The sequence below is a fragment of the Calliopsis andreniformis genome, chromosome 12, assembly GCF_051401765.1.
Source record: "Calliopsis andreniformis isolate RMS-2024a chromosome 12, iyCalAndr_principal, whole genome shotgun sequence".
Lineage (NCBI taxonomy): Eukaryota > Metazoa > Arthropoda > Insecta > Hymenoptera > Andrenidae > Calliopsis > Calliopsis andreniformis.
This window is the reverse complement of record NC_135073.1, coordinates 20,037,248-20,063,773: the sequence shown is the minus strand read 5'-3', so window position 1 is coordinate 20,063,773 and position 26,526 is coordinate 20,037,248. Positions and strand designations below refer to the sequence as shown.

The following is a 26,526-nucleotide window of genomic DNA, read 5'->3' as shown; positions in this document are numbered from 1 at the left end:
TGCCAAAACGTTAAGGAAAACGTAACAAAAATTCAGTTATATTGACAAGTGATTTGCGTTCGTTCAGCTTTAAAGAGCACTCGCAACGGCAACTTTATTAATCTGCTAATGATCTCTGTTAATGTTCTACGTTTATACTGTTTTCCACCTTACGTTTAACAATGTATGTATGTATGACTGTAGAAGCAGATTGGTATGCATATATCGAAGAAATTGATAAAGGCATGAAAAGGAAAATGAAACTGTTTAACATGGACGTTTGTGGTGTTGCGATCCGTTCTTATTCTATTACTACGTAGTTCCTAGTACTACGAAAAAAAGTGTTCAAACGCATGACCAAGTAACGTCGACTAATAATTAAAAATCATTCTTTCGTTACGCGGTCTGCGTTAGGTATTTTCAATCTCTTTACGGAAAAAGGTCCTATTTGACAAAATCTGTATGATAAAAATTGAAAACAAAACGTTACGCGACTGATCAATAATAGATTTAGATTTGTGTATCATGTACAGGATACACTCACTTTGTAACACCGCAACAGTATATTGTAATGGTCAGAACTATAGAATCGTAAAGTAGAAACCAATAGTATTAATGCATTAGAATAGAGAAGGTACGATGTTTGTTGACATAGCAGAAACGATATACGATCGATTCTGATCCAAAGTTAAGTACCAAACTTTTATGGTAAACGGCCAAATGTAAGAGAAAGTTTTACATGTACTATAGCTGATTGATTATTTCATAATATCACCGTGATAAAAAGTATGTAAATAAAGCTATAACCATTCACGGATACGTATCGATCTTTAAAACTAGACCGCGATGACTGAATAACCCTACATCTTGTGTTGCAGCGCAAAACGAGGGAGAAATAACACACGGGTGTCCAAATGGTATATACGAGATTGTTTACATTCTCATAGAATCCAATTCTTTTTTAAAACTGCTTTATTAAAAAATTCACACTACCGATTTATCGATAAAGACGTCTTATTTGTTAAATAAATGAATATTCTATCGATTCTTCGGTACGAAGTGTCTTATGGGTCTCAGCGATTTTGTCCGCCGTTTTCTTCTTCGTGCGATCGTCGTCAAACACTTTTCGTCATCAACTTTTACGTTTCTAAGCTTTCCTAAGAATTTCTGAAATTTCTGTTGCAATTTCATGATCCAGGCTAGTGTCGACTGGACCAAGACACACGACCCAATAATTAAAAATGATATGCGATCAGAACGCAATACCGTACGCCTAACAACGATCCATCAATATAAAGATCTGCAACTTCGCAGTGGATTTATTATTGGCAGAAATATGGTGCCAAAAGAGTAAAAACATGTTTTTGAAGCGATTTGAAGCATCACTCTGGTGTAGAAAGAACAATTAAACGGTCGCAGTTCATTATCTTGTTTCTTTTACTTTTAAAGATGAAAGAAAACAAGACAATTAACGCGAAAAGCAATATGAAAGTTACAAAACGTGAATCGATTTAAGCGAAATCATTACAACAGCCGATCGATCTTCCTCCGGATACAGACCGATCAACGGAAGTGAATGATACATATGTGTGTCTCATTACACAACCCCATTGTATATAAAACAATGTTGAGCCTTCGTTTTTGCGTGTAAATTTTATGTTCGTATGGAGCATGCGCATATCGAACGTATCGAAAACGAAGGATATTCTGTCATGTTATCGACACTCGGGAATATTAAAACCATTGATAAGAGAAAAATATTTTCATCGCATGCACCGTACGATCAAATTCACAGTCTTCGGTACTGAATGACGGTAATCAATTTTACAGAAGGTGTCAACCGCGTGCTATTTTGTCTACAAAACGATACATCGTCTTCTTCTGACTGGTTCTGGAGGCTCTAGGGCTGCTAGAATCGCTTCGTCGAACACATTTTTCAAACCTTTCTGAAAAATTAAAAGGAACAGCTGGTCTGATGATTTGTCAGTTATAGTTGAATGTAATAAGATGCATTTGCAATACACCAGACGGCTATACCTGTGTAAGAGCACTGCACTCTACGTATTTTACTGCTTTTAACTCTTTGGCAAGCTTTTCACCTTGTTCAGCCGATATAGGCTTTTGTTTGTTTTTTGCAAGTTTCTCAATGGTCGCGGCATCGTCTCGTAAATCAATCTGAGTACCGACCAATAAGAATGGAGTCTTTTGACAATGATGAGTTATTTCTGGAACCCACTGAAAAAAGATTTTTAATTAATATACTTAAAGAGGTTGTGGAGAAAAAAACTACTAGTTGATCAAACTGAAACTGATCAAAGAATAGTACCTTTTCTTTGACATTTTCAAAAGATGATGGCGATACAACAGAGAAACATACAAGGAATACATCAGTTTGTGGATAACTTAAAGGACGTAATCGATCGTAATCCTCTTGACCTACAAAAAAAATGATTAGATAATATAAATATCATCAAAGATATAAAAACATGTAATATATTTAAGATGCGAAGAACAAGTCAAACATTGATCATAAATCAATTCTATAGAAAAGAAAAAATGAAATTGAAACTGTAATAAAATTTAATAAAATTGACAATTACCAGCTGTATCGAACAATCCTAATGTGTATGGTTCTCCACCAATCATAACAGTTACAGCATAATTGTCAAACACTGTTGGAACATATTCCGATGGAAATTTGTTGGTGGTATACGAAATCAAAAGACAAGTTTTACCTACTGCACCATCTCCCACAACGACGCATTTAATTGTTTGCATCTTCCTTGTTTCACTTAAATTTCTCTACGACAAGAAAACATTGGTATGTTACTAACGATGATTCGTACATTGATACAAAAGAAGCATTATAACACTGAACTGTTTATTGGCATAATATAGATGAATTTTTGTCATTCAGTTTCCTCGTAACCGGTCAGTCAGTTGGTTACCTGATGGTTGATCGTTCAATCGGTCGGTCGGTCGGTCGGTCGGTCGGATGGTCGATCGATCGATCTTGTTTTTATTCTAAAATTTTGTCCAGTCTTTTGTTGTCCTATCCTATCATTAAGTACGTTCAATAGCATCAAATTTACGTTCCATAACGATTCGTTACTCAGTTCAGACTAAAGAAAGAAAAGAACCAAGTTCATCAGAGGCTGAGTGCACGTAGATCTGCTATGAAATAATTGTTTTCTCTCGGTTCGCCATTTTAGACGTTCCGTCGAATATAACACTTTTTCTTTTGGGATAACATCGTTCGAATATATGAATTATAATATCCGATAGTATATTTCACGACTTAACGTGAAAATATGGTACCGGGTCAAAGTACGTAATATATGAAATTTAACCGAAATACTCACAAGTAACTGGGCGTCGACAACACACACACTTTACTGTCACAAATTTTCGGAAGTGGTATAGAAAGTCGACGACTCGACAGTTCGAAGACAGGACATACGACCGCCATCTATATGAGCGTTTATTCCTTTACGTTACACCAATCACAACCAATCATTGACGCGTTCATCGCTTCTGTGAACAGATTATTACCAACGCGTTAATTATGCTATGCGTTTATGTATGCTTCACACATCACCATAGGCAATTCACTGATTCTGATCTGATTACAAACTATAAATGCATGTACGTGCAGTTATATGTAAACTGACGGTGAAATCGATGTGATCGTCGTTAAGGTAATGTTTGCTTATATTCCGTTAAAGACTTATCCGTAAGTTTGGTAGCGTGGTCATTTACTCATTTCATAAAAAAAGAAACATACAAATAGTAAAGAAAAGGAAAAATAAAATTAGGTTGAAATATAATTTATAAGGGAACTAAAAACATGTCAAACAGAAACAATTTTTTTGCGAACAATGTCAATATGACGTGGAAAATGTTTGTTCGTGAATCTTCCGACAATTTTCAAATGTTATTAGAAAATAAGGAACACCAATTAAGTTTCCAAGGGATCGAAGCAAGAGAAGCTTACGAGAAAATAATAAATGAAAGCAATGTGAACGTAGAGTTGAAAGGTTATAATTGTAAACGAGGGACACTTGTTACACGAAGTGATGCAACATCCAAATCTATTCTTCCCACTGAAAAAAAGAAAAAAAATCTATCTTTTATTGAAGAAGTGACAATTAATTCTATATTGAAAGCAATAGAGCAGAAAGATTTTAAATTCTTACTGAAATATGTAACAACAGAAAATGTTAATTCAACAGACAGCTATGGTTGGACTCCTTTGATGCTGGCTGCTTACTGTGGTTACATAGAGATTGTAGAATTCTTATTAAATCTTGGAGCTAATAAAGAAGCTAAAGAAAAATCTGGTCTTACAGCAGCACAATTAGCATTAAAAAGAAATTGTTTAAGCACGGTTGCTTTACTTAAAAAAAAGACTGAAATCGGGGCTAAGAAATATTTGGTAGAAACACGTACAGATGTACAAAATTCAAATGCATGTACAGACACAAGAAAGTTGTCAAAAAATTGCACTAATATTTTTCAAAAAAGTATTAGCGATGCGAATGAACAGTTAGAAAAAATCATGAATTTCTACTGTGATGTTTGCAAATTGAATTTTCATGGTACAACTTGGGAAAAACATGAAACTTCAGTGCTTCATATTTTTAATACAAAGCCAAAACTGTCAAATGCTGTGACGTATAAAATACCAAAACAAAATAAAGGATATCAAATGCTCTTAAATACTGGCTGGGACGAGCAATTTGGTCTTGGTCCTTTAGGAAAAGGTAAAAAATATCCCATTAAAGTTTGTTTAAAAACTGATAGAAAAGGATTTGGTCAAACAAGTGAAAAAAGAGATGCTATAATAGTTGATGACTTTAAACTGCCAAAACAAAAGTGTTTAAAGAAAAAAGACAGAGAAAGATTACTGAATAGAGAAGCTAGGAAAGAAAGAACATTGCGTATTGCTTTATCTTAAATTGAGATATTTGCTTCAGCAAACATATAATACTGTAACATTTGGTGTATCTTTTAAGACTGAATTTAATGCAATTTTCCCATTTGTTGCTATATTTTCATATATGTAAGTGAGTTATTCTTTTGTATATTTTATACATCTTATCACGATTGTATTAGAAGTATTTGATGAATAAACGAATATTCAAGTGATTAATTATAATATTTGTTACAGATGAAGTTTGATCAACAAAATGCATTAAAATACATACAGCATGTAGAGGAAAAGGCAGGAGAGATTCTTACAGATCGACAAGAAATAATCGCTTTGGACAAAAGAAGAAACGATGATAGAGTTGGGCTGAGAGCTCTGCAAAAGGAAAAAGTGAAGAAAACTTGGATAACCGTTGGACCATTGTTGCTCAAAATGTCATCCAAAACTGCAGAAGAATTACTTATAAAAGGTTGTCGTTTATCTATACAAATATTTCTTCTTCTGTGTATATTACATAGCTAATTAATAATATTCTACTATATTGCAGATCAAAAAGAATGCGACATTGAAATCAATAAGATAAGAAGCAATTTGAAAGTTAAAATAAATGAATTAAGAGATTTAGAACTTAATCCACATGTCCCAGGCTTAATGTTGCAACCTATGTCTCATAAAGAAATGTCTGCAATAAAACAAGTATTAGGGCAGAGTTAAATATATGTACACTTCATAAATTTATCATTCCCATTAAAAACTGTATTGTAGAACATATATAGGAATAACAAAAGCTACTATTGACCCATATCAGACAACATGGTATTATTAAGGCTAATTTGTGGAAATATAAAATAAGATATTTGGTATGTCAATTGTATATTCACGTAGGTAAAAATGTATATTCTGATCCAAAAGAAGGCTCGATTTCGTTAACTTCAATATATCTTGTCTTTGGTTTGTACACGAATTGGTAGACACATTTATCGTAATCTTTTTGAACAGTAAATTTCATGCGTTCTAGAAACTGATTACAAAACCATGTACATGTTTCGGGTCCCCATAAATTCTGTAGCAAAAGATTAATTAAAGTAGTTTTTAAGAAAACCATATTTTTTTAAAACATTTAAATAAAATTGTTCAAATTATATGGGTAAAATTAATCACCTTTGAACTATTCACCAATTCGCTACATAGAAACTCCTTTATTTTAAAGACAATACTGCTGTTGCTTTTTATACAGCCACAGATAATTCTTTTTATACCCAAGAAGTAACTTTGACATCACCATTTTAATGTTATCAAAGCTTTTCTACAATGTATAATATGTCCCTCATAATTAATAGATCGTTCAGGTATAATTTTTAATTCTATGAATTCAATATCCTTGCTCACTAATGTATCTTATATTAATTGCTGTGAGCAAATACCATCTATTTCAGCACCGTAAAATAAACTATTCTCTACAAGATTAGACTTGAAGACACAACAAAATTCTTCATTTTGATTTAAAGGAATAGTTAAATCAGGATTTGTAGAAGGTGTATCTAGTGGAAAGACCAATTTGAATTAAGTAGGATTCTGGTTGAAGTGGAAAAGTAAAGTAAATTCTTTACAGTTTGCTATACCTGATAACATATATTGTTTAAATTTGAATGCCCAAGCAAGACATTTGTGGTATAGAGTTCCGAATTTTTCTCGTTTTTTTCGTTTGTATGAAAGTTGCATAAATATACGATTCCTTTAAATTTTGAAGCACAAATCATCCATTCATCTTCATAGTTGTATGGTGTAACAAATAAATTTGTTAATAATTCTCGGTTACAAATGAATTCTGGTTCTAACCTAATACATAAAACATTTAATATTTTTAATACTCCTTGAATCACCAATAATTACTTTTTTACGAGTACAAAGGTAATTTAAAATTCGTAAAAATTCTTTGTAATATTTTTTCGTAATTTTAACCATCGATTGGTAGTCGAGTTGTCCGAATCTTCTTACATTTCGAGATGCTTGAAATTTTCTGATATCCATTTCAACAGAAAATCCAATTTAACGTTTACGTCTTCTGATTTATATACCGTTTGCGAATCGTCATCAAGATTGAAATTTACATTTTTTAGATTTAACGGTTGCTTATAATAATACTTTAATTATGACAAATCACTGAAATAGCGTCTTTCACCGTCAATGCTATAGTGACCTATAATTTGTGGTTTCGAAAACTCATCTGTAGATTCTAGTATTAAATTAGTAATTTTGAATTTGTACAACATTGTGATAAATTTATAAAATTTTTTGTATAAATGGAATAAAAAGTTTACGGTCTTATGTTTATATACTTAAATATTGTAGTATTTTATGGTATATGATGTTAGTGTACAGCTTCACTATTTAGTACAGTTCAAGTTCAAACCAAAGTTCAAACTACGTCTCATAAAAATTGCTAATTTTGTTAATAAAATTACGTATACGAGAATAAGTTATATTTAAAGTAATTTTTTCTTTTTTATACGTAGTTGTCGAACAAATATCTTCCCAAACCCTACATGCATATATGTAATATGCAGTACACTCTACAGCATCTACAATAATTTACGGTTAAGCTTGAAGTTTGTTTGTTTTATCGAAATAAAGAATTGTTTGTTTGTTTGTAACCAACAAGAAGGAAGGATGTCTTCGCGTGAAGTGTTAACTATACAGTTGGGCCACTATTCGAATTTTATTGGTACTCATTGGTGGAACTTGCAGGTATTTAATTCTAATTAAAATTTTTTATTAAAATTTATTACAATGAATTCTGTTAATTAATACGTATGCTTTTAGGAATCCAATTTTTCCTATGATCCTGACAATCCATCTGAAATAAATCATGATGTTTTATACAGGGAAGGAGAAAATTTCAAGGTAGGAATATGCAAATAATATAATTCTCTTCAAGTTCAATTATTGATACAAATGGATAATGTATTTTTTTAGAGGCAAATTACATATACACCCAGATTATTACTTGTGGATTTAAAAGGATCGCTTGGATATTTAAAAGAAGAAAGTACATTATATGATGTTGAGCAACGCGAAGAAGTAGAAACTTTATGGGATGATAAGAAGGTAGAAGTCAGCCAAGAAGAAACATCTACTAAACCTCTATTTATTAAGAGTTTAGACAGTGAAATTCCATCACGTCTAGAAGCAACATCTTACGATTTAGAAAATGATGTGAATTCATGGGTAGATTATCTGTTACCTAGATTTCATCCTAGAACATTGAATGTAATTAAACAGTATAAACATGATCGCACTACTCTCCCATTCGATGTCTTCACTTATGGAAGAAACTTATGGTATACTGAACAATTTTCTGAAGATTTCTGTGAAAGGATAAGAAGTTACGTTGAAGAGTGCGATTTGATGCAAGGTTTTCACGTATGTGATTCTTCATAGCTATACAGATGTTTCTTATAATAATAATTATATTAATATATTAATAATTAATAACAATAATTATTATTATAATATGTAATCTCCTAATATTAATAGTATTTTCAAATATGTAGGTAATCTTAGATTCTGTGGATGGGTTCTCCGGGTTAGGAGCGATGTGCGTGCAGCACTTACAGGACGAATATGGAAAGAGCATCCTATCTTTTCCATGTATGGACAGTAAAAGACCTGAATCTTCTGCCTCTGATTTGATTAGGGTAATTAACACGGCTCTCTGTTGGCAACATATAGAAGAACACTCTTCGTTGTACAGTCCAATTTGTTGCAATGAAATTGGTTGGTCACAAGCTGGAAATGCACGGATATTTGATCACTTAAAGTATAATTCCGAATCGAAGTATCACGCTAGCGCTCTTTTAGCAACTGCTCTAGATACATTAACCATAAGATACAGACGTAAAGATTATCCGAATGTCGTCTTGTCTGACTTGTGTGCCGATCTTAACAAACTCGGCCGAAAAGCAGCGGCAACAAGTTTAACTCTGCCATTTCCAATGACAGCAGAAATGGATTTGATAGATGTGCTAGACGAATTTACCGGAACGTTGTGGACAAGTCTGACACCGGGTTGTGACATACCAATGGATAGAAGTATGCAAAGCGTAGTATTGCGAGGAATTACCGAAGAAAGATTAAAACGACCTATATCCCATGCGATGAAACAAATGTCAAAGCCTGCGTACAGATGTTCCACTGTACACGAAATGATGATGCTTTATCTATCTTGTACTTGCCATGCATCGGCAACATATTTGTCAACCATTCCATCGGCATTGAAAATTACAGATCCATATCCAAAAATTTTTAATAATAACGTGACTGAAACTGGAAACACAATCGAATGGCCTGTAGGAACAGGTGCGCCAATAAAATATAATTATTTGAATTTCGTTCATCTATCTGAAAAATATATTACTATTTACATAAGCGATTTGATTTCAGACGTGAAGTCCGTTCCCGTGATGGCTGGTTTACATAGTGGAAATAACATAGCCACAATGTACGAGTCATTGTACAATCAAGTTAGCAGAATAAGAAATTTCAGAAAATTTCACATGTTTATGGACTCTGGCTTGGAGGAAGATGAGTTTAAGGAATGCCTTAATTATTTGCTCGATTCTAAAGAAAATTATGAAGATCATTACATTTAACTGATGTAATTTCATTTAATCGATATCATATCTTGTCTATATTTTTTGTAATACATTTGTTTTTATGTTATTTTTCTCTTCCTATGTTCCCCCCTCCTGTTTCGTTTATACATATTATACTATACACGTAATTATGACCACAACGGTACGTTTCTTAACTATCAACAGTATTAACAAGGAAAGTCTGAATAAAATCGAATTCGACCTTCCTTGGATAATCATTGTATGAAACGTACCTAAAAATGGGAGCGGTTCGACACACCCTGATTAATAGATTTCTCGTTGAACAACGAAGAGTGTGGAAAGCTCAGTTGCAAGTTCTAGCTTACATGTGAAGCATTATTTCCGTAAATCTATCTCGATACGTACGAACGTTTGTTATTGTTAAAGAAAGAAATGGGAAACAAAATAGCGACATTTACCGAAGAACAACTGGAGGATTATCAAGATTGCACTTTCTTTACACGGAAAGAAATCCTAAGGTATTTATACTTACGCACATGCATACATAAGTTACATAAATATTAATATATCTATACATATGCAGTAGGAATTGAAAAACTGAAGTTAAAAGTTTGCCACTTATCAAATCGACCGTTTTCTAACGGTTTTCGTGAATAATTTTGAGAAAAGTTAAAACTGTGCGAATAAAGTTTGTGAAGAATATCTATGTAGGTATATTATAGAGAATTTTGGTCTGCCGTTAAAGAATATTTAAGCGGTTTCGCGAAATGGGAGATCCTGGTGTGGTTCCACGTTCCATGACAGCACAAGAAACATCGACCGTTCGTATACCGTTGTCCTGTCTGGCTCGTATTCCTGAATTGAAGGTGTCATGATTAATCGTCTATAGTAAAGTTCCCTTCAGAGATTGACAATATCGACGATAAGGCATGAAAACGTTGATGTTTCAGGAAAATCCATTCAGAGAACGCATCTCGAAGGTGTTCACGAAACGTCAGAAATCTAAACATTCGTCAACAGAAGATATCTGTTTCGAAGAGTTCCTCGAAATGATGTCGGTTTTTTCGGAGCAAGCGCCGCGGGATTTGAAGGTCTTCTACGCCTTTAAGATTTACGGTATGAATCGCGGAGACCGCATTGCACCGCACTGCACCGCACCGTCGTCTCATGAACCACACGAAACTGGACGAATCGTGAGAGAAGTTCAAAGAATCATGTACATGTTCGTCTTATAAGTTGAGAAAAGTATACGTGTACCATAGGTAGTAGATATTATTCCGGCCAGGCAGGACATTCACGTTACACTATGTATGGGACGAGACGTATACATGAAAATTCATATAACATTGTCTTTGGTTTATAATCGATTGATATCGTATCGTAAATATAATTATCAAAGTCTCTCGAATCACATTACCTACTTGTAGATAATATGATAAATATTTCGTGAATGATGGTTTTGTTCAATTTTCTACAGACTTTGACGAGGATGGAGTATTAGGGACGAGCGACTTGGAACGCACCTGTCGACAGCTAGTTCAAGCTGGTTTGAATGCCGACGAGGTGGCCACGGTGTGTCGAAAAGTTTTAGAGGAAAGTGATATCGATGGCGACGGCGTTTTATCGTATTTGGAGTTCGAACACGTTGTGACCAGAGCCTCGGATTTCATGGCAACGTTCCATATCAGAATTTAATCCTTATCGTCATGAAAGCTTGGTGAACTTAATCGCCAATACATATAAAATATAAATATATTATTACAAATTCATTACTAGCTTGAAAACTTTCATACGCGTACAAAAGCAATGCCGATGAAAAAGAATACTATAAGAAAGAATAATATAATAATAATTATCCTTCTGGAATACTCGGACTGTCATGGCAACGCGACGTTCTGGTCCAGTCGTCTTAAAAAGCGGTCGAAATCGGAGATACCGCCCTGTGTTACGGAGCTCGACCAGTTATAGTCGGCCGCACGGTAACGAACCGAGTCTTGGAACCAAGGCCATCCGGTCACTTCTCATCCCTCTCTCTTTTCCGTTCGTATCTTTGTCGCTTCTCTGCTCGGTCCCGTCCAGCGGCCCTCGGGGCTCAGGGTCCGAGAGAATCCCCTTACCTCTTGGGGGTCCATCCTCGACACCCTTCCTACCTCTCCTCTCGCTACCCTAGCGTTCCTTTCCACGCACCACCGTGAGGATCACCGAACCCAAAAGTCTCCCTGTTAAAGCAATCTTGACCGACCGACCGACCGACCGACCGACCGACCGATCGACCGACCGATCGACCGACCGACCGACCGACCGACCGATCGACCGACCGACCGACCGACCGACCGACCGACCGACCGACCGACCGACCGACCGGCCGATCAACCAACCAACCAATCAATGTCTTCGCGCAAATGCACCCAAAAATTTTATTCTTCTATACCTATACTAATCTAGGGGATGAAAGGGAAAAGGTCGCAAAGGCGAAGATGAAGAGGCGAGGAAGAAGAGGAGGAGGAGGAGGAGGAGGAGGAGAAAGAGGAAAATGAAGGAGACGATGCAGAAGCCAGAAGACATTAACAAGCGGGAAAGGGAGGAGGCTGTTGGAGAATGATAGTGGAAACAATTGGCGGAATGCAAATTTGAACCCAACGTTTATAGGAGCTCGCGTAGGCGGGTTCTCTCGCCAGAAGGATTTTCTTCTCTGAAACGTTTCGCGAGACCTCGACCCTGCGATCACACAGCGACAATGGCCAGACCTGTAAAGTATAAGTACGTTTGTACTTCTGATGATTCACAAAGCGAGAGTACTTTTCATCGTGTCTGTGAAACCAAGAAGGAACGCATCGACGTTACGTTTGAGCACAAGGATTGAAAAAATCGTTTGGCATACACGTTGGGATCTCGAAACGACCGAAACCGGGCACGAATCTCCCATCCTCGTTTTGTCTGATTTTATAATCCGAACCGTCATTCAGATTCAACGAGAATTTCGAGCAAGTCGAGCTTCTTACTGTTAGTCAGTAGGTATCGTTTAATCGACACAGCCGCTTTTAACACTGACAAATAAACATGTTTTATTCTATTCCTATATTGAGAAAAAGATTGTAACTCCGTTCGGACGAATCAAATTCCTGGTTTGAAAGAATAACTTCCACGAGATCGGGTTGTGACGAGGGCGGGAAGAAGGAGAAGGAATAGGTGGAGGCAATGGAGGAGGAGAAGGCGGTGGAGGAGGAGAGAGCAACGACCTACGGTTGCTCGAAAATTCCAGCTAATATATACGTTGGACGAGGTTAACGCGAAACTTTGCTTTCGAGAACTGTTCGTTAAGCAACAAGGTTCCTTATTCTACAAAAAGCGAATAAGTACCTGAGTATTAGGTCTCTGATAAAGCTGTGTTCGACGATCACCGCCTAGTCGAAAAAATATTGGCGATCTTGCGAGCATATATCGTAGTGGTTCATAAGGAGGCAAGAGAGCTTGTATACCTATAGAGAGAACCGTCTAGAAAAGAGAGGGAGGAAGGGTTTCAAGGAGCCGGTTAGCCAACGGAATGTGGCTTGACCGGCCAACCACCCCCCGCCTCCTCTACCATGGATCCATCGAGGGAATGAGAGAGAGAGCCAGATAGGGGACTGGCCCTACTGCTTTTGGATCCTAATGGGCCCCATTGGGGTGCTCGAATATTCTTTCGCTATCTTCGGCCATCTTCGCCCCGTGAGATTTCTAATCCAGCAAAAGCGGCATTTTTTCTTCCCTACATTCTACTCCGTGTATTTTTAACGTCTACGTTTAACGAATTCGGGAAGGGAACCATGATCTATCTCTTTGCAAACCGAACACGATTTAGGTTTACCTATGTATATGTTTGAATATGCGATTGAACAACTATGTATCTAACCCTACAAATAAACGTTAATCAAATAACACGATTTCGCGTTCTTTGCGTTTTTTAACATCTCTTAACGACCTCTCGATTTAACGTTTTTTGTGAATCACACATATGTATACATTAAAAGCCTACCTTGTCGTTGCCCAAAGTAGTTTCGCAAGTGGTGTAGTTGGTAGATCAGCTTTCCGCTCAAGTAGGTACTACCTAAATTTATTCCACGAACGTTCCATGAATTCGAAACTCGTGTGTCGTATCGTACGCACGGAATATTGTGCGATTTCCAGGTTTTCGGCAAATAAATGTGCTCCTTACCGAGTCAAAGCAGGCAGAATAGAAACGAAAAAGGAAAGCGAAGGTAACGACAATATCAGCAATGATAGAAGTATGTTTTTCATATTTATAAAATGACAATGACAACATTCCAGAGCCTTATACATCGCTAAGCTTCATCCGTTCATGGGAACGTATTATTCGTGTCCTACGAGAAGTTCCCTGGAATGTGGTGTTCTAAATGCGTCCTAGGGGACTTCTCATGGGACATACATAATACGTGCATATGTATAGACCTAGACTGAAGGTTCTCAGCGGTAAATAGAGTAGCCGAATAATCAGATAAATAGAACACTGACCTTGTGGGTTTTTATGTTTTTAATTGTTTTGTCCAATTACGATTCGCGTTCGGTGAATAAGTGAAAACTGTTGGGTCAGCAAGAAGAATGGGACAGTCGTGTCGATTTAACGAGGCATCGCTAACAGGGTCTGGCTGTCGGTAGATGGAGGCGATTTAATCGCTGACTCTTTCGATTCGTTCGCAAAGCCGACCATTCGCTCGCCATCAGCCAAGCCATTGTATTCTCTGAAAACGATCTGCCGCAGTTAAATCAAGCGTTAATGAAATAGCTCTTTCTATGTACATTTCATCTCGTACGTAATTTTGATTTTTACCTGATCAAGTATTCATTCCAGTAAGAAAAATTCATTTACAAATAAATGTGCAGCTAGTCATGTATTGAGTTTCGATCAAGGAGCTTTTCAATTGTTTCAACGATCATCAATGGACTTGGCAACCGAATAAAAAAGTTGTGAAAAGAGGAGAGCATTGTATGATCGTACGCATTACAGTTAAAGTAATTTTATTCTTGTAATAGAATGAAATGCGCGGGGGGGAGTTCAAAACGACGACGTAAGCGACGAAGCACGAGGAAGAAGGAACAGAAGGAGAAAGGGAAGAAAGACGAAGAAGAAGAAGAAGAAGAAGAAGAGGGTTCTCTGTTGGAGAGTTTACCGAGGAGGTCCAGACCAGACTACATCTGCATAACCGGTATACACTGGCAATATAGACTGAACGAAGGTAGAATCGAGCATGCCCTCGGCACGTTATATCGCTCGCCTCGTTCTCGTGCGACGCCAACACTATACTATAGAAAGACCTCGAATCGGTGGAAGGAGAAGTGAAGAGAAGAGAAAAGACGAGAGGAGACGAGACGAGACGGGACGAGACGGGACGAGGCGAGGCGAGACGGGACGAGACGAGACGAGACGAGACGAGACGAAACGAGACGAGACGAGACGAGACGAGACGAGACGAGACGAGACGAGACGAGACGAGACGAGACGGGACGAGATGAGACGGGAGAAGAGAAGAAGAGATGAAAAGTTGAGCGAAAGGGGAAAACGGGTAGTGGAAGTTGTCGCATCTTCGAGAAAGAGCTGCGTGCGATGGTTTTGCCAGCAAAACTACTTAAATACCTAGTAGAAAGAAAAGCGTAGGCGCGAGTAAACCCGTCAGCCGATGACATCATCGGTGTTCTGCCTCGAGTCATTCCCTTGATAGAAGCTCTGTTCGTTCTCGAAACTCTTTGGAGAACACTTTCCCATAGAAAGACTATAGATACTATGTATGTATAATACATATGTAGGTATTTATATAGTGTTAACCATTTTAATTTTGTCGAATCTACATGGTTGTTCTTCTATTTGATCGATTTGTTTCAGCACATGCCATAATTGCTTAATAGTCAAGGGGCTGTTCCAAAACTTTGACTTCTTCCTTCGTACACGTAAGATATTTGGACGATTAAGTAGTTGTAAGAAAAGATAACGTATAGCGAGCAAGACCATCGTTAGTTATCTAGTCGTTCGGAGACTTCAACACTCCGAGAGCTGCAATCGCAATGTCGGTTTGTCGGCAACTATAACACTCTGACACATTGGCTTCGTCAACCCATCATCAGCGATGCATACCGACATCGACGAATCGAATTTTCATTCAATTATAAAACTGGAATGGAAAATGTTCAACAAGCTAGTCTACCATATTATTGTATGTAAGTGCATAAATACATATGTAAGTAAGTAACGACGAAACAGTTTCAATTCACTAGGTAAACGATTACCCTGTTACGTAAAAAGATGTGGAAAGATACGTCGCGCAAAGTCGATGTGCCACTATTGAAATTTTTCTTGAGACGTACAGGCGATTGACAGAACGAGTGAAGAAAAAATAAGAAAAATAAGAAGTCGAGCAGCGATAATGGAGTACTTATTTCGTTTCAGGATACTATGTATTTCATTTCATCGAAAACGTCTCTTCTAGATTCGTAATCGTGTGCCATGGTCCGACCTGGCGTACCTACCACCACGAATAAGGGATGAGACATCCATAAACTTAGTTTGGACCTTCGGCCCTTTCGGCGGTTAGGTCTGGGTAGATTTTTCTTTTTTCCAGGCCAGGCAGGTGCGAACCCTGATTTCTATGGTGTTCGCTTGGTAACGGCGGTTCTTCGTACCAACCGTCTACCTTAACAGCGGCTTTTGCCGAATAAATCTCCTTCGATCGAATGAAATAGTTGAGAAATCTATACATTAAGTTCTTTGTTATCCTAAAATAAGAAATAATGAAATGGTAAAAGCATACGTATATAGATACTAGCAACATACAGCTGAAACGTTTAGCGTAAAAGAGATGTTTTAAAAGATCTTGGAATAAAAAGAAATAGAAGAAAAAATGAAAGTTAAAAATAATTTCGACTATTTTAAAATCATACGAGAAAGGAGATAATAGTTGAACTTTTTGAAGAAGTGCGTGATTGCAGTGATATCGATGCAGGGATCAACGTCGAGCAAGGTGACTCGAAATAATAAAAAGTCAGGTGAGTGTGCGATGAAAACGGGAGAAACACGAAAGCAAGGACGATGTACATCCGGCGGAAGTCGAAGGGCGTCACGCCAACGCTTCTACACGGGGGCTGAATTAGCTTTGTACCTGAACAGGCTCAGGTGAGTTACCAGAATGGGGATATAACAGTACCGATCCTTTAGAAGGGTTCTTCTTCGAGGAACGAACGATAAAAGTTGTCCTTGACCGAGCATAACTGCCGGTTTTCAAACTTTCGAAAGTAATCGCTCGAATAGTTGTGGAAGACTTTCTGAAAATCCTTTAGACAAGTGGATTTTTTCAGTAGTTCAGGAAGCTTGCTGCGAGATCAAAGTCATTTCCTTAGTTCTTTCACGCGTAGATTTAACGAAATTGACAAGATGAAAGAATAAGTAGTTACGATACTTTTGTGTGTTATGACGAAGAAATTGACGACCGCTTTCAGAGCAAGTCGTTACGCACCCAATCTTTTACCTTTAAGTAATACTCAAAGAATAAGTTGAACTGTAAAAGTCTGTTCACATACACAGACCTGTCGTTCGATCCTATCGTTGTTAAAAGAGCAAAAATAGTTGTGAACGAATTGGGAAGATTAAACACAGTGCGCAGGTTCACGAGACGAAAGATCCGTTTCGTTAGGCGACGCGATACGATAATTAAGATGCATCGACCGCCATTCAGAGACTGTTCCTTCTCGTCTTGGTCTTTATCTACATCGCACGAAATTACGTATGCCCGTGCATCATCCAACTATACACATACTTTCCGTCACGGCGTTGCCTTTCCCACAAACTGAAAACTGGATGACGCGTCTACTAGTTGTGAAACTTCCCAGGACTCGCTTTCATGCAGCGGAACCGATTCTACATCGTTCGGGAAGGCGCGGCGTGGGGCGGCGTGGGGCGGCGTGGGGCGGCGTGGGGCGGCGTGGCGTGGCGTACATTTTAGGGTGCATAAATGATCTTCGAATGCAAACTCAGGGCGAGGCAAAAGGTTGAAACGTTTCTCCTGTGGGTCAAGTTCAGTAAATTGAACGATCGCGTAAAAAGTGATAGCACTCGGCCAAGGAAAAGAAATATCCGGTCTACGGCCTAAACGGGTAACCGACTACTCAATCTCGATCACTTAAATATAGAATTTACATTCCACGTCACGAATCGACAATTAACTGGAGAGGCATATGCGAATGGCGAACAGTCGCGTGTCGTAATTTTTCCGTGACAAGAACAACGCATCCGGGTCAAAGTATTGCTCGACGAGCTGCAATTGCATTCCGTAACGTGATACGTACAAGGTCTCTCGTACGGAAACGCGTTCAACGAGAGATACGAAACATTAGGTCATCCCGCAACGGAGTTTTTCGCACGCAATGTACCCCAGGAATTCTTCTGCGGTTTGTGCCCTCTTGCTAATACATAGGAGAAGGGTCTGTCCGCTCTTTGGCATTTCTTCGAGAGAAGAGAAAAGTGAACGCATAGGAAATTGCTAGTCGGTTCTTCACGAATTGGTAATTGCGACTACGACTCCATATTATTGGTGTTAAAGCATTGCGAACCATAAGGCTCTTTCTGTCCGTGAAAAAATACGAGAAGCTTCTGGAAGCTGGCGGGATGCAAGGATATTCGAGAAGAGGGTCGAAGCAAACGGTCGAGTAGAGGCTGTTCGGAAGGAGAAATCTTGGGAAGACTCGTTGGCAGCAATCGTCGCCATGACGTCGACGGTTTCCTTTGAAAAACAAGAAGACAGAACGGCACCGTAGGTAAGTACGTACGAGGTCGAACCTTCACCTCGATCACAGCGCATACACGTACTTACACTTACGAACCAGCGAATCGACTACTAGTAAGAGCGCGTGACCGAAAGAAAGAAGGACAAGGAAGAAGCGAGAGACACGTGGAGAATCTTGCAAAATGCGGGCCAGAGAACAAGAGGATGGGAACAAGAAGATGGGAATCGGAGAAGGGGAAAATGTGGAAAAGGGGTAGCGATGCGGAGAGGAGGAGAGGTCGAATAGAAAGGAAGAGAAGAGAAGGGAAGGGAAGGGAAGGGAAGGGAAGGGAAGGGAGGGGAGTAAGCGAAAAAGAAGGCGCGAGAGATCAGCAGAGGGGGGATCATTGGTTGTTCGTTCTGCACTCAACGTATGAGAATCGTTATAGACCGACTATAGTCGTTGGAATGCGTCCTTTTTTCCTTTTTGTGTCTCCCCGTATACCTGGCGGGCCGGTCTTGCTTGCTCGGCTGTGGCGATGGCGATGGCGATGACGATGGCAATGGCGGTGGCGGTGGCGGTGGCAGTGGTGAGGTGGCGACGTACCTCTTGTGGACAATCCTGTCGACCGGCAAGCGGCAACCTAACCGGTTAGAGGGAAAAGAATCTGAATTCGTGCTCTGACCGACGAACGTACGCGCTCTCTGCGACCATGTCACGTTTTCGTCGAGGAGACTCGCGCGAGTATCTATTGAGTAAGGCGCTACTCGAGGAGTAACCAGAATTAACGGGTACGAGCAACACCGCGAATTCTACGTACAAATATTTCGAGAACAGAAGGAGCCGAAGGTGGTTGAAAAGGAAACACAAATGTCATGGTTGATCAGCCAGCGAGTAACGTTATCAAAAACAACTCGAGTACAGTGCGATCGAATCTTGTTCTTGGTCATTACGGAAATGAAAAATGTTCGAGGACAAAGAATTGGTAAAAAGGTGATACCTACGAATCCAGTGATTAGTCGCAATGCGAAACAAAATAGTTGTAAATACGAGAGACTGTGTCATATCGGCGAGAGAGTAGAGATGCGTAGGCGTAAAAGAAATAAAAGAAAAAACAAGTCTCTCCGATCATAAAAGTCGACGCAACGCGCGACGAAAGGAAGTTGAAGCAACGCGGCAAAGGACGAATCGTTCGGGTAGAAAGACAGGGTACCGCGCGGTACATAATGTTCGTAGAGTGGATCGAACAAAAAGATCGACCAAAGATGGAAAGAGAGGGAGCAGAGCAGTGGAGAACGATGTAGCAGAAGAGATGTAGGTAGAAGGACAGGTAGTCAATTCGAGTAAAGAAGCCCATGAGAGGAAGAGAAGGAGCGAGGAGGAGCGTGGAGGAGCGTGGAGGAGCGAGGAAGAGCGAAAAGGAACGAAGAGAAGCGAGGCAGAGAAAAGAGAGACTCGTTTCTCGCGTATGTCGTGGACGGTTCGGTGACGTCAGAACGTCAATTTGAACGAACCAATGAGCGTTCGAAGAGACCCCGTGGAACCAGAGAAAAGGTGGAAGGGGCCGACAGGCCCCGAGGGGGGTTCTGGTCTTGGTGTTGAGGGGGTTCCGGGGGTAAGGGGCAGCTCGAAAGGTGCGTGCGGCCCTGGACGTGGGGCGCGGGGCCAGTTGATCAGTGAGTGCGGTAGTGATCTCATCTTGTACCGCGCCAGGTGTGACTCTTCTCTCTTTCCGTCTCTCTTTCCTCCTCTTTCGGTCCTCGAGCCTGCTGTGCCATTGCGCTTTGGTAAAAGACGGAGAAGAAACCAGTACCGGACTTAAAATTCACCGATCGATTCGACTGTGCCCTCGACTTCGATTCACTCGCAGGTACGAATCTTTTCTTCCCTTTTACCTTTTTTTACTTTACTTCTCCATTTCCGTTTCCGTTTCCGTTTCCGTTTCCGTTTCTCTTTCCTTCTCCTTCTCCTGCTCCTTCTCCTTCTCCTTTTTCTCCTTCTTCTCCTTCTCCTTCTCCTTCTCCTTCTCCTCCTTCTCCTTCTCCTTCTCCTTCTCCTTCTTCTTCTTCATCTCCTTCTCCTTCTTCGTCTGCTTTGCCTTTTCTACTCGATATTGTTGTTTCTTTGTAAAGACACGACATATAGGTATAGTTCTGCACGATTCTGAACACTATTTTCGATATTTAACCTTCGATGTTCACCTTTAAAATGTAGCTTTTCGTTCGACAAGAAATCGGACAAATTCTTTTAACAAGTCTATATACGTTTATCTTAGATCGATATATTCTGGCTTCGACTACATACATACATATGTGCATACTTACAATTAGTCCATTGCTCCGTTATCGTTGCGTGTTCTTTCCTTCCAAGTCGTTCACTTTTTTTTCTCGGAAACGCGTCACGTTATTCTCGATCGAAATGTAGATATCCTCGGTTTTTCTACTCGAACATGTTCCGGTTTCTTCGAGCGTCTACTCGTTGCCGATTCGCACCGTTTCGCGTGCGAATTTCCGCGGTTCTCTTAGCAACAAGTTGCACTCAGTTATCGGTGGCTACCACGGAAAAATATGTAACTTTCTTTCATTCCTGTTTACACATACTCGTTTCTTGCCTGCCTGTTCTCTCATATGCCCACGATTTTCTCGATTTCCTCGATTTCCTCGATTTCCTCGATCAAATCATGCCTTCCTCGTGCAACAATTTCTCTCCTCTACAAACAAAGGTACTTGCATGCTGTTACTTTCATAACCTTTAATCAGCCATAAATCAGCACTGAATTGAACATTCGCATTGATAAATCATACGCGAACAATTTGTATCGAAGCGATGTCGATGCTTGCATCGACATTCTTCGCACCGTTGAGGTGTCGTTAACGCAAAAGCGTAACATACAATCTATAATAAAAAGCGTAACATATCTAATTAATATCGGAATCATTGATTCTTTAGCGGTTACCTTTATTGATACTACGACCTTTTATCTTTTCCTTTATTCTCATTCGAATCGAATCGAAACTGTACCTCTCTTTTTGTTAAAAAAGTGTCGCGGTTTCGCTAAACGAAACAACATGCAGCATCGTGACGGCGCATTGGTGGAAGCTTGTATCGCAAACGATCTTGAACGCATTCGAAATTTGCGCGGTAGAGGTAGAGGAGAAAGAAGTAGACGCAGTATGCATAGTACGTGTACGTACGCATCCACGCCTTTGACCGCTTCGCGTGCATAGTAGCGATCCGTGAATCCGTGCTGTGGTCACATAGACACCCACCGACTCGCGGGAACGGAGAGGCAATTGAAATTGACTACGATACGCGATGAAATTGGAAGAACGCGCGATGAAAAGAATTATTCAATTCTCCATGACTGTAGATGAATAATAATTGGCAATATCGAACAGTTATAGTTATATTCGTTCCGTAATACATTTCATTAATTACTCTACGCAAATATTTTTCTTAGCCATCGGTTTGTCCTCTAGATTCTCCTGTAACGGTCAATCGGTCGATGCGCGAGGTATTGGTTGTCGTTGAAGTATTTAAACACTTGAATTGGTAGGAGAATAAAATTTTTCGAAGGAATCGACCCGTGCTGCGCGTCAATCCATTCGATGATTCAGACCGACCAGTATTGCGCAAAGATCTTGTGATTAATGTAAATGAAAACAGTATGTCTGCGATTTTCTTCTTCTACCGTTCGGCTAAACTTGCTCGTCAGATTGTCGTGTGGTTATCAGTGTCGGTTAGTAGGTATTAGTACGAATTGATCGATTAAAGTCGATGGCGAAAAATGGAATAAAAAAGGGAGTTAAAGATAAAGAAATAGCTACGTAAGGATGAAAAAGCAGAGAAAGTGTGGAGAAATTTTTTCTTTATGACTGAAATCCCGGCGGGCGCACCCGAGGTGGGGAAATTAAATCAAGCTCGATAAGTCTACTCGAAGCGTGATAATGCCTATAAGCAAAACGACATTAGCCCCGACTATCTCGAGTGCTCCTACAGCTGTGTTTGCGTAAACGTTTGGAAGACGAATTGAAACCCGGTCTCGTTGGAAATCAAATTTACCTTGTTTCGTTTGCTCAGACAACCAAGTCGTTCGCATCGTTCTCCTACGAATTCCCTGATCGAAGGGTAAGCTTGTAACTTTGAAAATATATTGTATTTGTGTCAACGCCAACCTCTGAAGATCGTTACGCAACGAGCGAGGGAACACCGCCGCAACAGTTACCGATAAAAAGTACAGTCAATAAGGCGTATCATTTGGTCGAACACGGGACTGTGACGATTCAATCGTAGACTGTTAACTGGATCGTTAAATCTTAAGATTCGGTCGAAAGTATAAAACTGATCGGCTTGTCTAGTTCGCTATCTCTTTTCGTTCCATTTTCCAATGCATTTTTGCGCATACGGATCGCAATGCGTTTACTTGATAAAGAACCGAATTTTGCGAAATCATCTGTACCGTAGGCGCGTTTCATATAGAAAGACGCGATAATCGTCTAGGTGTAGCTGAATTGTTAATAGTCATAGCAGACGCGCGGAACAAAATGAAGCCGAGCTTATCATAAAAGATAGACATATTCGCTGGTATTTGCTGTAGGTACGTAACACAATGGATTTCACAGCTCGGATAAGATACATGCATGCAGCGAACTTCTACAGAAAATGACCTTCCTTTTGCTTTTGTCCGAACCTGATACGTTTAAATCAATGCGCGCGTGCGCGCAAACGATGGAGAAAAAAATGTAGAGAATCGAGTTTTAGAAAGTCTAAAGTTATCGTTAAATCTCGATATCTTGTATGACTAGCCTTTTACTATATCGTCCCAATGATGAATTAGAAATGGGCCGACGGTTTCGTAGGTGAGTATGTAACGATACTTCTCCGTTTCGATTTTCTTCTTCTTCTTCTTCTTCTTCTTCTTCTTCTTCCTTTTCTTTTTACTTCTTCCTCTTCTTTTCGCAATGTTCACACATGACAAGCGCAGTCGAACGCGATTCATGGGATGCTTTTCTTACGAACACGTTCAATTTTTGGTATCTGCAGACACGTTCATATTACTTTTCATTGTCCCAAGTTCTAACGTACAAAACATTTTTCAATTCTAGTTGCAGGGTGCAAGTTGTTCACAAATAGTTGAAGAAGATCGGAAATCGTATCGTAATCTTTTAAATTATCTATGTGCAGATTATAAAATTCGATAATGTTCTTGAAAGATTGGCACATTTTGACACCTATCCAAATCCGGTAAGTTTGTGATAGGTATTGTTCTCTTTTTCAAAAATTCGTTGCTCCCCAACCGGCGTCGTCGCAAGTATGTGTAATTACGTGGAAGTCAAGAATTCAGTTAGAAATGGAAATGAAATGGATCGAGGAGAATTGTGAAGAATGAAGAGAAACTACGGTTTGATAATAAAATTGAATTCAGCCATAAGCGCAGCACAGAGAGGTCATAACTTTCTCCGAATGGAAGTTCTTGCGAAATCTCCTACCGGTCTACTGTCGACGAAAACGACCTCTTTGTATCTCGTTACAATGAAAACCTACAGATATCGATGCGAATGATAATTGACGATAGAAAATTGGAAACTATTTTAATTGATATTTACCATACAAATGTTTCGAACTCGTTACGATCGATGAAAAACAATAATCGAGAACTTTGATGACACACTGCGACAATAGTTATAATGTCGATCCTTTCTAGCATTTTTTTTCCCCTTTTCATGTGATGAACATACTTTTCAAGCCAAATACAATTCCGTATATATATATATATATATATATACATATGTACGCGCGCGCGCCTTATGTGTATGTGAGAGAAAGGAAAAGAAACCATTGTCACATCAAAATCAGAGTACGTTATTCTGTCTGTACACGCTCTTGGCTTTCTTCCGGTTCCGGAGTTTTCCATGTCGCGTGTCGTGATTTGTCTATCGTAAGCCCGAAACTCCGTGTTTTAGTTCGTAAACAGCCATATTTCGTTTTTTAAAGTTACATACACGTTAAAAAATTAATTAACAATTGCATGACAAAGTCTCGATTGTAGTAAAAAACTTTAACGATTTCTCTTTGTTTCTGTTACAGAGAACGTGGAAGCACCGTCAATGCGTGCATGTTGTTAACCATGCCAAGTGAAACAAACCATTTGCGATCGAGAAAAGGAGCTAGTCGATTATTATCGAGCGACTACATATTCAAGATACGATTCGAAAACTGAACATCTTGTCTTGATCGAACATGATAGGCTGGCTAGTGACAGAACAGTTTTCGATTGTCTCAAGAATTGGCTGAAATGACCGACCTAAAGCTTTTATGGAAGAATTTCAACGTTCTAAACGAATCCGAGGATCTTGGTGCGGACATTTTCTTTGGTTATCTAGCTGTATGAGTTTTATTTGACATCATAAAGCTAGGTTACCGGAGTTAAGCTCCTCGCCATATCAACTTCACCGATCTACTCAACAACACCCCAACAAATAGAATTAGTATTTAAAAAACTTTTCGATTTCTATTTTTATATCTATTAGGTAGTCGTGTATTATGTACATACACCTACATATGCATATAAATAAAGTGTTTTGTTAAACTACCAAAATAGTATTTATTGTAACATCTGTTTCCTGTATTACAAGTAAATATCAATTATTTTATCGAAATTAAACGTTCTTTGAAATTTCCGATTCTGTAACAGCAAGTTTATCTCGCGAGCAAATGAAATCGGATCTGCTTTCGGAATTGGTAATTTGTATGTCGATGTCATATTTTAAATAGAAAACGAAAATACGTTAGAAAGGGTTCTGTATTCCTTTCACACCTGTATGGACGGGTTGAGCATTTGTAATTATGTACTGATGGTAGTGTCATTGATACGTGACTCGAATACGTATACAGAACTTTTGAGAACTCACGAGTATCAATATTATTGTTACTCTGTAATCCTATAGTTATTTATTCTCGTGCTTTAAAAAAGATTCAAAATTTTTATTATGAAAAAAAAATGAGAAAAAATAGAAGTTGCAGTATCTTGACTAGAAACAAATACGTTTATTCATATTTTATTCAGAAAAATGTTCATTTTTCTAATTGAGGATGAAAGCGATTTCATTTGTGCTAAATACAGGGGGCGCCACGTTCCAATAGATGGAATAGCAAGTAATACCGACTGAACTTTCGCGGATTATATGAAGTTTTCCATTGTTTTAAATATCCTCTCAAAATAGTATCATATTTCATCATCTAGAGATGAAGCATGTTCTATTGAGAATTAATACGTTGATAGAATGACAGAAAACCAAAATATTACATATACTTTATTGTAGGAGAAAACAACAAGTTGCAAATGTCTGCAGCTAAAGAGTGATTAGAACTTCCCAAACATGAAGAGGCAAGAAAGAAACAAGGAAGAAGATGACAAGGCTGAGTTTTCAAATTTGTTTAAAATAATGAAGATCATTCTTGGCAACAAAGTTGAACAAATTGTAACATTAAACTGGTTACTTGCCTCTCCCTATGGTATTGTTACTTCACAATATGGATTGACTACCAACACGGAAAGAATTATAAAAGCTCAACTTCTTACAGATATGTCTACTATGGGGTATGTGGAGGCAAAGGAGCATCTTGGGATTTATCCATTTCATGTTCTTATTAGGGATCTCCATTGAAAAGCAGGAGCTAACAAGAGTGATAACGCCGCAAAGGATTTGGTAATTCTGTTGTTTGAAAGTACACTTCTTTTCTCAGAATTCACATTGGATGAACCACAAGTAAATGTTGCAAGAACTTAGAAAATTTATTTAAGATAAATTAAACTTGTAATAAAATGAAATTTATTATTGTACATGCATATGTTTTTATTAGTACGTACCTTGAAAACACCTAATAAAATATTTAGAACTTAGCAGAGTGGAGGTTACTTTAAAATGAAATCAAAAAAATAATTGTCATGGTTACTGTAATTGCTGTAAGCAATGATCAAGTATTAAATAAATATATGTATGTATGTATGTACATACATATATTCAGCATGTATCCAGCATTTGCAGTACTTCACTTTAATCAATCTAAATTATTTGTCAAATGTAATAAAAAATTGTATGTATACATAGAATATACACATATGTACGTATGTCACAATCATTGTACCATCCTCATCATGATCATTATTATTCTTATTATTGCATAGTGTAAATTTTTCCCTAGATCTTCCGAATCGAAACTTTGGTCAACTGAATTGGCAAAATTATGTGT

General features: G+C 38.5%; 5 protein-coding genes, 1 long non-coding RNA gene and 1 pseudogene across 10 annotated transcripts; 4 read left to right on the top strand and 3 right to left on the bottom strand.

Annotated features, from left to right (window-relative positions):
• Positions 1-933: 933 nt before the first annotated feature.
• On the bottom strand, positions 934-3,459 carry LOC143186106 (cdc42 homolog). Of its 4 annotated transcripts, XM_076389535.1 has the most exons (6): positions 3,342-3,357; positions 2,858-3,101; positions 2,580-2,781; positions 2,306-2,415; positions 2,017-2,214; positions 934-1,925 (listed from the first exon to the last, which is right to left on the bottom strand). In XM_076389535.1, exons 3-6 carry the CDS (start codon positions 2,755-2,757, stop codon positions 1,836-1,838), a joined length of 576 nt encoding a protein of 191 aa, XP_076245650.1. In that variant the 5' UTR covers positions 2,758-2,781; positions 2,858-3,101; positions 3,342-3,357; the 3' UTR covers positions 934-1,835. The 4 variants fall into 4 exon arrangements, with proteins under 4 accessions (XP_076245650.1, XP_076245651.1, XP_076245649.1 ...); XM_076389536.1 differs by lacking the exon at positions 2,858-3,101 and having other exon boundaries at positions 3,342-3,459; XM_076389534.1 differs by lacking the exon at positions 3,342-3,357 and having other exon boundaries at positions 2,858-3,319.
• Positions 3,460-3,567: 108 nt separating this feature from the next.
• Positions 3,568-5,823, top strand: LOC143186107 (G patch domain and ankyrin repeat-containing protein 1 homolog). Its single transcript, XM_076389538.1, has 3 exons — positions 3,568-4,825; positions 5,150-5,378; positions 5,457-5,823. Exons 1-3 carry the CDS (start codon positions 3,827-3,829, stop codon positions 5,621-5,623), a joined length of 1,395 nt encoding a protein of 464 aa, XP_076245653.1. The 5' UTR covers positions 3,568-3,826; the 3' UTR covers positions 5,624-5,823.
• On the bottom strand, positions 5,787-7,214 carry LOC143186308 (decapping and exoribonuclease protein-like; annotated as a pseudogene). Its single transcript, XR_013003036.1, has 5 exons — positions 6,872-7,214; positions 6,532-6,748; positions 6,192-6,450; positions 6,071-6,134; positions 5,787-5,972 (listed from the first exon to the last, which is right to left on the bottom strand). The product of XR_013003036.1 is annotated as a decapping and exoribonuclease protein-like (transcript).
• Positions 7,215-7,381: 167 nt separating this feature from the next.
• On the top strand, positions 7,382-10,386 carry Mst (misato mitochondrial distribution and morphology regulator). Its single transcript, XM_076389229.1, has 6 exons — positions 7,382-7,657; positions 7,733-7,813; positions 7,886-8,332; positions 8,464-9,268; positions 9,353-10,043; positions 10,109-10,386. Exons 1-5 carry the CDS (start codon positions 7,580-7,582, stop codon positions 9,559-9,561), a joined length of 1,620 nt encoding a protein of 539 aa, XP_076245344.1. The 5' UTR covers positions 7,382-7,579; the 3' UTR covers positions 9,562-10,043; positions 10,109-10,386.
• A 9,403-nt stretch (positions 10,387-19,789) lies between these two features.
• On the top strand, positions 19,790-24,859 carry LOC143186307 (uncharacterized). Its single transcript, XM_076389880.1, has 3 exons — positions 19,790-19,907; positions 19,963-20,143; positions 24,361-24,859. Exons 1-3 carry the CDS (start codon positions 19,790-19,792, stop codon positions 24,491-24,493), a joined length of 432 nt encoding a protein of 143 aa, XP_076245995.1. The 3' UTR covers positions 24,494-24,859.
• On the bottom strand, positions 20,173-20,781 carry LOC143186244 (uncharacterized). The gene is made up of 2 exons (XR_013003033.1): positions 20,598-20,781; positions 20,173-20,395 (listed from the first exon to the last, which is right to left on the bottom strand). It is a non-coding gene; the product is annotated as an uncharacterized LOC143186244 (long non-coding RNA).
• Positions 24,860-25,552: 693 nt separating the features above from the next.
• Positions 25,553-26,133, top strand: LOC143185971 (heat shock protein 83). Its single transcript, XM_076389320.1, has 2 exons — positions 25,553-25,788; positions 25,858-26,133. Exons 1-2 carry the CDS (start codon positions 25,653-25,655, stop codon positions 25,938-25,940), a joined length of 219 nt encoding a protein of 72 aa, XP_076245435.1. The 5' UTR covers positions 25,553-25,652; the 3' UTR covers positions 25,941-26,133.
• The last annotated feature ends 393 nt before the right edge of the window (positions 26,134-26,526 follow it).